This window comes from Oncorhynchus keta, chromosome 10 (assembly GCF_023373465.1).
Source record: "Oncorhynchus keta strain PuntledgeMale-10-30-2019 chromosome 10, Oket_V2, whole genome shotgun sequence".
In the NCBI taxonomy this organism is placed as follows: Eukaryota; Metazoa; Chordata; class Actinopteri; order Salmoniformes; family Salmonidae; genus Oncorhynchus; species Oncorhynchus keta.
The window spans coordinates 62,408,346-62,420,282 of record NC_068430.1 but is presented as its reverse complement, the minus strand read 5'-3'; the positions used below and the strand labels follow the sequence as shown (position 1 = coordinate 62,420,282).

The 11,937-nt window shown below is 42.3% G+C and overlaps 1 protein-coding gene across 3 annotated transcripts; it reads right to left on the bottom strand.

Annotated features, from left to right (window-relative positions):
- Positions 1 to 80: 80 nt before the first annotated feature.
- Positions 81 to 4,345, bottom strand: LOC118389150 (BTB/POZ domain-containing protein 3-like). 3 transcript variants are annotated; one of them, XM_035778944.2, is made up of 5 exons: positions 4,185 to 4,345; positions 3,587 to 3,836; positions 3,312 to 3,402; positions 2,320 to 2,438; positions 81 to 1,990 (listed from the first exon to the last, which is right to left on the bottom strand). In XM_035778944.2, the coding sequence occupies exons 2-5, from the start codon at positions 3,730 to 3,732 to the stop codon at positions 958 to 960; spliced, it is 1,389 nt and encodes a 462-aa protein (XP_035634837.1). In that variant the 5' UTR covers positions 3,733 to 3,836; positions 4,185 to 4,345; the 3' UTR covers positions 81 to 957. The 3 variants fall into 3 exon arrangements, with proteins under 3 accessions (XP_035634837.1, XP_035634836.1, XP_035634838.1); XM_035778943.2 differs by having other exon boundaries at positions 4,046 to 4,339; XM_035778945.2 differs by having other exon boundaries at positions 4,059 to 4,339.
- Between the last annotated feature and the right edge of the window lie 7,592 nt (positions 4,346 to 11,937).

Sequence of the window (11,937 nt, the reverse complement as noted above, 5' to 3'; positions counted from 1 at the left end):
AAACCTGCTCTATAGCCCCAGTCTGAGCCCTTTAAAATACTTATTTTATATAAAAAGACACTTCACACAATTTTAGAGAACTGGTTAATTGTATTTTCTATATGCAACAACAGTACACATTCATTGGTCCATTGATACTGTCAACCTCACAGCATGGCAACATTCTCATTGGAATCTCATTCTTCAACAATTCATACTGATTCATTCATTTAAAAAAAAAAAAAGCCCTAAATTAATGTAAGCGAGATACAAAAAGGCTGTCCCGTTTGAAAAGAGGACCAATAGTAGTGCAACAAAAAGTTAGCTATATACTGAGATGGCAACATACTCATGTATCTTAAACCTCAGCACAGGTTTGCGTTTTTGCGTTTTTGTCTGTTCTCAGTTTTATTAATCTCACAGAAAACCCAAGGGGATACTTGGATTGAGGTAACAATATTAACAATACAAAATCTTAGAAATTGCACCATCAAATTTTTTAACTATTTATCAAGTTACAAAGTACAAAAATATTTTATATACATTAAGTATCAATGTAGAGTTTCTTGAACAGGTGGAAATATTTTGTTTTCAAGTTGTAGTGTTTTCTTTAAAAGAAAATAGGAATGTTTGAAGTTTTAAAAAGATACCTGCAACACACTAATAATCTTGTTAAATGAGAACTGTGCTTCATAAACAGTAGAACAACAATGTGTGAGGTGTTAAATGTGTTATGACCTATCCTTTATAAGAAAATATTTGGTAACTGCGACCCAGTCACACTAGGTTCGACATACTCATAAGGCAATTGTATAGTGAACTAAATAACCACCACAAAAAATTGGATATGTTTGTTTTTTCCTAACCAGGTATACTTTTAAAGCCATAGTTAAGAGCTGATGCTTTCTGAACAGCCGGAGGGGTGCATTTACTGTGGCAGTAAAGATGGAGGGTTACGTTTCCCTCACATTCGATACCTCAAGCGTAAAAGATGAGCTCAGGTATTTGCCCCCCCTGCACACCTGTCCCATTGGTGCTGTCCGAGGAGCACTGGAACTGGAAGGTGACCTTGCCACACTGCACCTCAGTCATCCCCTCCTGGCCAAAGTAGCTGAGCTCGTTGCCGTCCAGCACAACGCTGGCCGTGTAGAATGTGTCGGGCTCGATCTGCACAGGGTATTCAAACCACACTGGTAATGTGCTGCTGGAGCCATCTGAAAAGTACTTGATGAGGCTCTGGCCCAGCGGCACGCCCTGCCTCTTGAGTTCAATCTTGGCGTTGTACTCTGCTGAGCCACAGCTGGAGCCATACAGGCCAAAGCCGGCAATGAACACTCGCTTGTCCACGGCGAACTGGATGCTGTCGCAGCGGCCCCGGTAGCGCCACTGGTTACTCCGGTAGGCACACGACTGGAAACGGTGGCAGCGCTGCGGCGCCAGGCCCTTGCGCAGCTTGCTGGCAAACAGCAGCTCAGGCTTCTTGGCAGCCGTGTACCACAGGAAGATGTCGTTGGTCTCGTTGAGCGTCAGCACGCCCGACTGTGCCGCACTGTTGGCGAAGTCATCCAGCGTCATGGTGGGAATGCGGATCAGGTAGATGGCCTTGCCCAGCGCCAGCCGTTTGTTCTCAATGGTGGGCGTCAGGTCCTGGCGCTGGCATTCGGCCTCAGCCCAGCTCAATGCCGCCTCGAACACCACCATCTCCTTGGCATTGAGCGTCTCGCGGCGCAGGATACTCTCCAGGGTCACCGAGTCGATGTCTGTGAAGCCCTCGGAGCGCAGCGCCAGCTCGGCTTGGGCGTCGATCACCTCCCAGCAGCGCAGCGTCAGGTCGGGCTCCTCAAACAGGCAGCTCTGGGAGAGCAGAACGCAAGCATTCTTGGCACTCAGGCTCGTCTCCAGGAAGTTGACGCAGGCCCGAGCCAGGTGGGGCACGATGTACTTCTTGGCGGCATAGAGCGTAGCCAGGACAGTGTCAGCACACAGGTCGATCTCGTCACAGTAGATGTACCTGCCAGACCAGAGTGGGGAGAGTCAGATTAGAGCTTGACAAGTTCACTTCAACTTCTCATTCATGGGAAGGCTAACTTTATAATTTCACATGCCATTGCATTGTCAGCTGAATATTCAAAGGAACACATTCTAACCTGAATATAGACAAGTAAAACTTTTCATCTGGAAAAAAACTTGGTCCCATCATTCAGTCAGAGGCATTTTTCCTTTATAGCTTACTTGCAAATACCACGAATCAGCCTACATTTCAAATGAACTAAGGTCTGAAATGTACAATGAACACTGGGACTGCATCTAATGAGATGTCAGGAGGAACCGGCCACGTACTTCAGCATGGCTAGGAAGGAGGGAGGCTCCACATCAGGGATACGGATCTCTTCCTTGTCCTCTGCCAATTCACCGTAAAACATGGCGTGGAACACATTACTCCCCACAGCCAGCACATACTGAGGGGCAACATGGAAGATAGGGAGTCACATGATAAAATGAAGAGAAGCAAAGAGGGAGCAAGTTATGGTGGGTGGATGTATGAGGGATAGAAGGTGGAGAGAATATACATTTACACATATATAAATGTAGATATTTGCAAAAGGATTTGGCATAAAGAGACTGGTGTGGAGACATCTAATTGCATTTTATTGAACATTTTGGTAATTTAGTAGACTCATCTGTCTGTACATGTTGTGTTTTGTCTTGCTCCTGCTCCAGTTTCAACTGTTCTGCCTTACTATTATTCAACCATGCTGGTCATTTATGAACATTTGAACATCTTGGCCACGTTCTGTTATAATCTCCACCCGGCACAGCCAGAAGAGGACTGGCCACCCCACATATGCTCTCTCTAATTCTCTCTTTCTTTCTCTCTCTCGGAGGACCTGAGCCCTAGGACCGTGCCCCAGGACTACCTGACATGATGGCTCCTTGCTGTCCCCAGTCCACCTGACTGTGCTGCTGCTCCAGTTTCAACTGTTCTGCCTTATTATTATTCGACCATGCTGGTCATTTATGAACATTTGAACATCTTGGTCATGTTCTGTTATAATCTCTACCCGGCACAGCCAGAAGAGGACTGGCCACCCCACATAGCCCGGTTCCTCTCTAGGTTTCTTCCTAGGTTTTGGCCTTTCTAGGGAGTTTTTCCTAGCCACCGTGCTTTTACACCTGCATTGTTTGCTGTTTGGGGTTTTAGGCTGGGTTTCTGTACAGCACTTTGAGATATCAGCTGATGTACGAAGGGCTATATAAATAAATTTGATTTGATTTGATTTGCGCAGTGAAGTACTCACATATGTTGGACAGGTTTAAAGGGAATTGATTACCTTGTGCCCAGGTACTCGCTGAGTCCCTCCTGGGGGGCCAACAACAAAGTGAACATCTGCCATCAACTCATTGTTGAACATGACTGAATTCCTGTGAAAGCACGAGTCATATAATTAATGGCATCACATTCTGACTTCAGTATCTGCATGTAAGAGCTGGTAGACCCAAGAAATGTGTTTTCTTTGTTAATTTTAAATCTATTAAAATGTACACATCGCCCCCCTCAAAATGCAGTAGAATCCCAGTTTAACGACTGCTTACTGGGGTCACCTACCTCTCTCGGATGGTAGGATAGAGCCCTTGCCAGTTGCAGCTGTGAATGGTGTTGTTATTCAGGTTCTGCTGCTGGTATTGCTGCACAGCTGTTTTGGTTGAGGATACTGGGGCCAGCTTCTTGGTGGGAAAGAGCTCTGCAGCCATCTTTACCCCACTATTTTTTGTTAGGGTGATCTCATAGCAGATGCGAGGCTGCGATTGTTGGGGCAATATTTTAAATTGCCTTTATTTGACGATCGTGGCTGACACTGGAAAGGACAAAGGAAATGTTAGCAACAAAAACAAAGTTCTAACGTTAGCTAACTACTGTAGCTGGCTAATGTTAGCTAGTGTAAAATATTTCGCAATGTAGTCAAACAATACATGCAAAAATACACACGATAAACATCTAACGTTAGCTAGCCAGATTCTAGAGCGTTGTTTAAATCCTCGCTTAATTTGAGACGTATTAGCTAACCTTAGAAATCTACCTTTAGCCAGTTTGCTAACTGCTAGACTGCGGCCAAGACTGGCCAGATGTGATACAGGAAGTGGCTAATAATGAACGCTTGGTTTTTTTTATTTGGCAAAACTAAGAAATGTAGCTATCCTCTTACCTGCCGCATTTGACGTCTAGTAGCTATCACCAATCGTAAAGTGGGCGCCCGACGATTGTATGAAACGTTTCCACATCCAAATAGCTTGCTACACAACTCAAGCGTACACAATACACATCTGCCAGGCACTATTGTTTAGGTGTCATACAAGTTCATACCACTACGAGTTAAGGAGGGCTGTACTCCTGTTTTTTTTTGTAGAATGCTGAACAGGAATCCTTTCAAAACGCGTTTGTTCATTTTTGTGACATTGATAAAGAAGAAAAATATTAAAGCAGATTGTCACTGAGATATATTTTTGTAGGTATTGAAGTTATTTCAAAATAAATGTAACACAGTATGTGTGAGTGTTTCTGCTGCCTCTGCCCAGTGTTGTCACGTTAGTACTCTGTCTCGAGACCACGTATTGACCGTCTCCGTGTCATTGACATTTGTACTTGGTCTTGACTCGGTCTCCGACAATGAGAACTCATAATTTCTTCCCGAGACAAGCGGAGTAAAACAACGAATAATTACCGGTTTCCATTCAGTCAGCGCATAAAATCCCTTCGCCAGTCATAATCGATACACTCCTTTCTTGAAACATGATTATGTTATTAAGAGCCTGTATATATATTATAGGCATGATTGAGCAGAGACGAACCTATAGGCCTTCATTGTGTGCCAGGTTCGAGATTCTGGAAGGACAGCAACCGTAATACCAGCGCAATCATGTAGGAAAGTGCACTTTTTGTAAAACACAGGGCCAGTGTTGTAGTGGAGGGTATACGCAGGGTATACGCAACGTATGTATAATAATTTTTTGTCAGAGCTCATATTAATTTCTTAGTCCCTATTGATGCGTATCAAAGGAATGTAGTGGAGGTGTACAATTTATCAATTATGTAGTACAATAGAGAAATTATGCACAAAACAGGCTACACAATCGCAAAGTACGTGAAATATATTCACATTCGCGCCGCACCTCCTGAGCTCCTGAGTTGGAAAATCTTGTGCAATACACCGACCCATGTCTTGTATTCAAGATCCTAAATGGCCTGGCTCCCCCGCTACACAGAAAACCCAAACACGTGGCAGCTGATCCACAAGGTCTGCCATGAGAGGTGACTGTATAGTTAGTTCCCTTAAGGAAAAGCACCTTTAGTCAAACTGCTTTCTCTGTGAGAGCTGCCCATGTTTGGAAGTCATTGCCATCAGACACGCACAACTGCACTACCTATCACACTTTCACAAAAAACATGAATACATCGCCAAAGGCCAATCAGATTTGTGAATATAATCCATAGTTGTGTATTGCAGATTTCAATGTTGTCTGTAGTTTGTGAGGTGTGGGTTTGTGAGGTGTGTTGCTTTTATGGATTTTGTCGTGTAGCTTTTATGTGCTGTTGCTTTGTCTGCATACTACGTCTTGCTTGTCCTGTGTTGCTCTGCGTGTGTTCACTGCTGATTGATTGTCTGTATTGTTATTGTAATTGTTTTTAATAACCTGACCAGGGACTGCGGTTAAAAATTAGCCGGCTGGCTAAAACCGGCACTTTTACTGAAACCTTGATTAATGTGCACTGTCCCAATAAAAATAAACTCGACGCACACAGCCTAGTTTCAACGGGATATAATCTGCAGGCAGCAAGTGTGCAGCTCTCAACTGGTTTTAACATCGGTAGGGTAAGAAAGACGTTTCAATTTATGATCTCTACCAGTAAATGCTAACTAAGGAACAATGGGTATGCAAACAAGGTATTGAAGAAGTTTAGTCCGAAGTGTTGGTCAGTGTTGGTTAGTCGGCTATTTGTGATGCGCAATTGTCATCATCCACTGTTTGCATCAGGGGCGTAGACATTGATAGGCCTTTGTGGACAGATGCTCAATCACTGGGAAGCCAGGCTCTGACAGGCCCATCAAATTACATTGATGTGGTTTAAGCATTGTTGTAGATTTAGACCATCACGTTCTATAAAAATAATGTGTGATTTTGAGAGTGAATATCTTAAAAATATTTTGGAAAACAAAAAAACCAACAGGAAAACAGTATTTTTCACACATGGTGCTTTTTCTTAGCTGGGCGGGCCGTTTGGGAACGTTTTGGCAACATTTGAGTATACCCACTTCTCTAGGCACCACCACACCACTGCATAGGGCCATGGAAAGACAGCAGTCACACACAGCATGATGTTAAAGGATAAGCAGTCCATAAACTCGGATATAATAAGCCAGTAGGTTCCAATCATAAATTTACAAAAACACAGCCATTAAGCATTTCACAATCAAAATGTACAACTATTACTTCCCATTGCAAAAAAAACATTTCACATTTAGCACACAGTAACCGGACCTAAAGTTTAAAGTGGAACATACTTTGCAGAAACAAACAGACAATCATATGATCAGTCAAAAATCTACAATTCCCAGTTTATTAAGCTACAAAACCAACTTTATAAGAGGTTTTACAAATAGGTTCTATTTGACTCAACGTTCCATGACTTAGACTAAGGCATTGTTGGCTGAATAGATGGATGCCGTTCAATGCATGATTAATATAATTCACCAATACATTTCTTGGTAGTTCAAAAAATATTATTAACAGGTTGTAAATCACAGCTGGCCTGGTACATTGTTTGCTGCCTCCATTTGGGATGTACTGTTTCGGTTTCAATGACTCAATATTCTGGACAAAAACAAATTAATGTAACTGAGGCTGGAAAGGTCAATACAATCAAACTAGCAAGGGCAATGATCACAAGTCAGTCAATGTGGCTAATAGGTTAGAGTATCTATTTATGTAGCAAGCTAAAAACACAGAGCCTAATGTTAGCTAGAATTGCTAGCTAGCTAGCTAGCTGCTAGGAGGATGTCCTCTCATGCCATTGGAGGAGTGGGTGAGTGTGACTTTTTCCCCTCATATCATATTTCGGTGGCTATACACAGCGAGAGATGCAGGTGTTATTTGGTTAGCTAGCAAGAACTATTATACTGTGATACAATTATCATATTTCTTGCATTCGTAAATTCACACTGACTATATACTCCGACATAGCACTGAACAACTGATGAATTTACAAACGCGCAACACCTGCTGAATATGACCGTGTCAGTAAACATAGGCAAAAAAAACGCTCTACTGTAGATGACATGAAAACAGCCCAACAAGCTCTGCTACAAATGGCTTGTTTGTATAAAGGTCTACTGTAGATCTGATTGGCTATAGTGCACCGTCTGTGTAGATTCCAGTCCTGGACAAGATATATGTTTTTTCCCCCGGTTTTATTTACTGCCATGGTCTATTAATTGTCCAAATGTACGGCTGCTGTCCCACTCTATATTGCTATATAATTTTCACATATGCCTTAATATATGTAATTCCCAAATATTCTAAGAATGTATGACAATGTGAAAATTACCACATCTAACTGGTTGCTTGTCAGATTATTGTTTTTTTTTAAACTGTCCTTATGTTACAGCCTTGTTCTAAATTTGATTAAATCAAAAAATGTCCTCATCAATCTACACACATTAACCCATAACGACAAAGTGAAAAAAGGTTTTTAGAAATGTTGGCAAATTTATTCAAAATAAAAAACAGAAATACATTATTTACATAAGTATTCAGATCCTTTGGTATTACTTGAAATTGAGCTCAGGTGCATCCTGTTTCAATTGATCATCCTTGAGATGTTTCTACAACTTGATTGGAGTCCACCTGTGGTAAATTCAATTGATTGGACATACCTGTCTATATAAGGTCATACATGTCTATACAATTCCTTCAACCTCAAGGCAAGGTTTTTGCTCTGATATGCACTGTCAACTGAGCAAAAACCATGCCTTGAGGTTGAAAGAATTGTCCGTAAAAGCTCCAAAACAGGATTGTGTTGAGACACAGATCTGGGTAAGGGTACCAAATAAATTCAGCAGCATTGAAGGTCTCTAAGAACACAGTGACCTTAAATGGAAGAAGTTTGGAACCCCCAAGACTCTCCCTGGAGCTGGCCGCCTGGCCAACCTGAGCAATCGGAGGGAGAAGGGTCTTGGTCAGGGAGGTGTCCAAGAACCCGATGGTCACTCTGACAGAGCCCCAGAGTTCCTCTGTGGAGATGGGAGAACCTTCCAGAAGGACAACCATCTCAGCAGCAATCCACCAATCAGGTCTTTATGGTAGTGGCCAGACGGAAGCCACTCCTCAGTAAAAAGCACATGACAGCCCGCTTGCAGTTTGCTTCCCTACGGTGAAGCATGGTTGTGGCAGCATCGTGCTGTGGGGATGTTTTTCAGCAGCAGGGACTGGAGACTAGTCAGGATCGAGAAAAAGATGAACAGAACAAAGAGTACAGAAAGATCCTTGATAAAAAAACCTGCGAGAGAGCAGCTTAGGACCTCAAACTGGGGCGAGGGTTCACCTTCCAACAGGACAACAACCCTGAGCACACAGCCAGGACAACGCAGGAGTGACTTCGGGACAAGTCTATGAATTTCCTTGAGTGGCCCAGCAAGAGCCCGGATTTGAACCCGATCGAACATCTCTGGAGAGACCTGAAAATACCTGTGCAGCGATGCTCCCTATCCAACCTGACAGAGCTTGAGAGGGTCTGCAGAGAAGACTGGGAGAAACTCCACCAAACACAGGTGTACCAAGCATGTAGCGGCTGTAATCGCTGCTTCAACAATGTACTGAGTAAATGGTCTGAATACTTACAGTACCAGTCAAAAGTATGGACACACCTTCTCATTCAAGGGTTTTAATTTATTTTTACTATTTTCTACATTGTAGAATAATAGTGAAGACATGAAAACGATGAAATAACACATGGAATCATGTAGTAACCAAAAAAAGTGTTAATAAAATCTAAATATATTTTATATTTGAGATTCTTCAAAGTTGCCACCCTTTGCCTTGATGACAGCGTTGCACACTCTTGGCATTCTCTCAACCAGCTTCATGAGGTAGTCACCTGGAATGCATTTCAATTAATAACAGGTGTGCCTTGTTAAAAGTTAATTTGTGGAATTTCTTTCCTTAATGCATTTGTGCCAATCAGTTGTGTTGTTACAAGGTATGGGTGGTATTGAGAAGACAGCCCTATTTGGTAAAAGACCAAGTCCATATTATGGCAAGAACAGCTCAAATAAGCAAAGAGAGTCCATCATTACTTTAAGACATGAAGGTCAGTCAATCAGGAAAATTTCAACAACTTTGAAAGTCTCTTCAAGGGCAGTCACAAAAACCATCTAGCGTTATGATGAAACTGGCTCTCATGAGGACCGCCACAGGAAAGGAAGGCCCGGAGTTACCAGCCTCAGAAATTGCAGCCCAAATAAATGCTTCATAGAGTTCAAGTAACAGACACATCTCAACATCAACTGTTCAGGGGAGTCTGTGTGAATCAAATTAAAGCAAATGTTATGTCACATGCGCCGAATACACCATGTGTAGACCTTACAGTGAAATGGTTACTTACAATCCCTTAACCAACAATGCAGTTTTAAGAAAAAAAAGACCATTTGAAATATAACAAGTAATTAAGGAGCAACAATAAAATGACAGTAGCGAGGCTATATACAGGGGGTTCCGGTACAGCGTTGATTTGCAGGGTCACCGGTTAGTCGAGGTAATTGAGGTAATATGTACATGTACAGTTGAAGTCGGAAGTTTACATACACCTGAGACAAGTAAAATTTAAACTCAGTTTTTTACAATTCCTGACATTTAATCCTAGTAAAGATTCCCTGTTTTAGGTCAGTTAGGATCACCACTTTATTTTAAGAATGTGAAATGTCAGAATAATATTAGAGAAGATTTATTTCAGCTTTCAGTGGGTCAGAAGTTTACATACACTCAATTAGTATTTGGTAGCGTTGCCTTGAAATTGTTTAACTTGGGTCAAACGTTTTGGGTAGCCTTCCACAAGCTTCCCACAATAAGTTGAATGAATTTTGGCCCATTCCTCCTGACAGAGCTGGTGTAACTGAGTTAGTTTTGTAGGCCTCCTTGCTCACACATGCTTTTTCAGTTCTGCCCACAAATCTTCTATTGGATTGAGGTCAGGGCTTTGTGATGGCCACTCCAATACCTTGACTTTGTTGTCCTTAAGCCATTTTCCCACAACTTTGGAAGTACGCTTGGGGTCATTGTCCATTTGGAAGACCTATTTGCAACCAAGCTTTAACTTCCTGACTGATGTCTTGAGATGTTGCTTCAATATATCCACAATTTTCCTTCTCATGATGCCATCTATTTGAAGTGAAGTGCACCAGTCACTCCTGCAGAAAAGCAGAAAAGCACATTATGCTGCCACCCCCGTGCTTCACGTTTGGGATGGTGTTCCTCAGCTTGCAGGCCTCCCCCTTTTCCCTCCAAACATAATGATGGTCATTATGGCCAAACAGTTCTATTTTTGTTTCATCAGACCAGAGGACATTTCTCCAAAAAGTGTGATCTTTGTCCCCATGTTCAGTTGCAAACCGTAGTCTGGCTTTTTCATGGTGGTTTTGGAGCAGTGGTTTCTTCCTTGCTGAGTGGCCTTTCAGGTTATGTCGATATAGGACTAGTTTTACTGTGAATATAGATACTTTTGTACCTGTTTCCTCCAGCATCTTCACAAGGTCCTTTGCTGTTGTTCTGGGATTGATTTGCACTTTTCGCACCAAAGTATGTTCATCCCTAGGAGACAGAATGCGTCTCCTTCCTGAGCAGCATGATGGCTGCGTGGTCCCATGGTGTTTATACTTATTTAGGTGTTTATAAATAAAACATACAATAGTTTTGGTTTGTTCTTAGAACTTTAAACCATGAGGTGCTCACTCCCAGAAATCACATATCCGTCTATTGCCTACACAGTTTGTCTCGTCGCGACAACTCCCGTACAGATGAATGTGGTACTATTGTTTGTACAGATGAATGTGGTACCTTCAGGCGTCTGGAAATTGCTCCCAAGGGTGAACCAGGCTTGTGAAGGTCCACAATTTTGTTTCTGAGGTCTTGGCTGATTTCTTTTGATTTTCCCATTATGTCAAGCAAAGAGGCACTGAGTTTGAAGGTAGGCCTTGAAATACATCCACTGGTACACCTCCAATTGACTCAAATTATGTCAAGTAGCCTATCAGAAGCTTCTAAAGCCATGACATTTTCTGGGATTTTCCAAGCTGTTTATTAAAGGCACAGTCAACTTAGTGTATTTAAACTTCTGACCCACTGGAATTGTGATACAGTGAATTATTAGTGAAATAATCTGTCTGTAAACAATTTTTAGGACATCTACTTTGTGCATGACACAACTGAATTGCCAAAACTATCGTTTGTTAACAAGACATTTGTGGAGTGGTTGAAAAACAAGTTTTAATGACTCCAACTTAAGTGTATGTAAACTTCCGATTTCAACGGTAGGTAGAGGTAAAGTGACTATGCATGGATAATAAACAGAGAGTGGCAGCAGCGTAAAAATGGTGGGGTCAATGCAAATAATCCAGGTAGCCATTTGATTAGCTGTTCAAGAGTCTTATGGCGTGGAGGTAGAAGCTGTTAAGAAACCTTCTTTGACCTAGACTTGGCGCTCCGGAACTTCTTGTGGTGCGGTAGCAGAGAGAACAGTCTATGACTAGGGTGGTTTGAGTCTTTGACAATTTTAGGTCCTTCCTCTGGCACCGCCTGGTATAGAGGTCCTGGATGGCAGGAAACTTGGCCCCAGTGATGTACCTGGCCATATGCACTACCCTCTGTAGTGTCTTGCGGTCAGACGCTGAGCAGTTGCCATACCAGGCA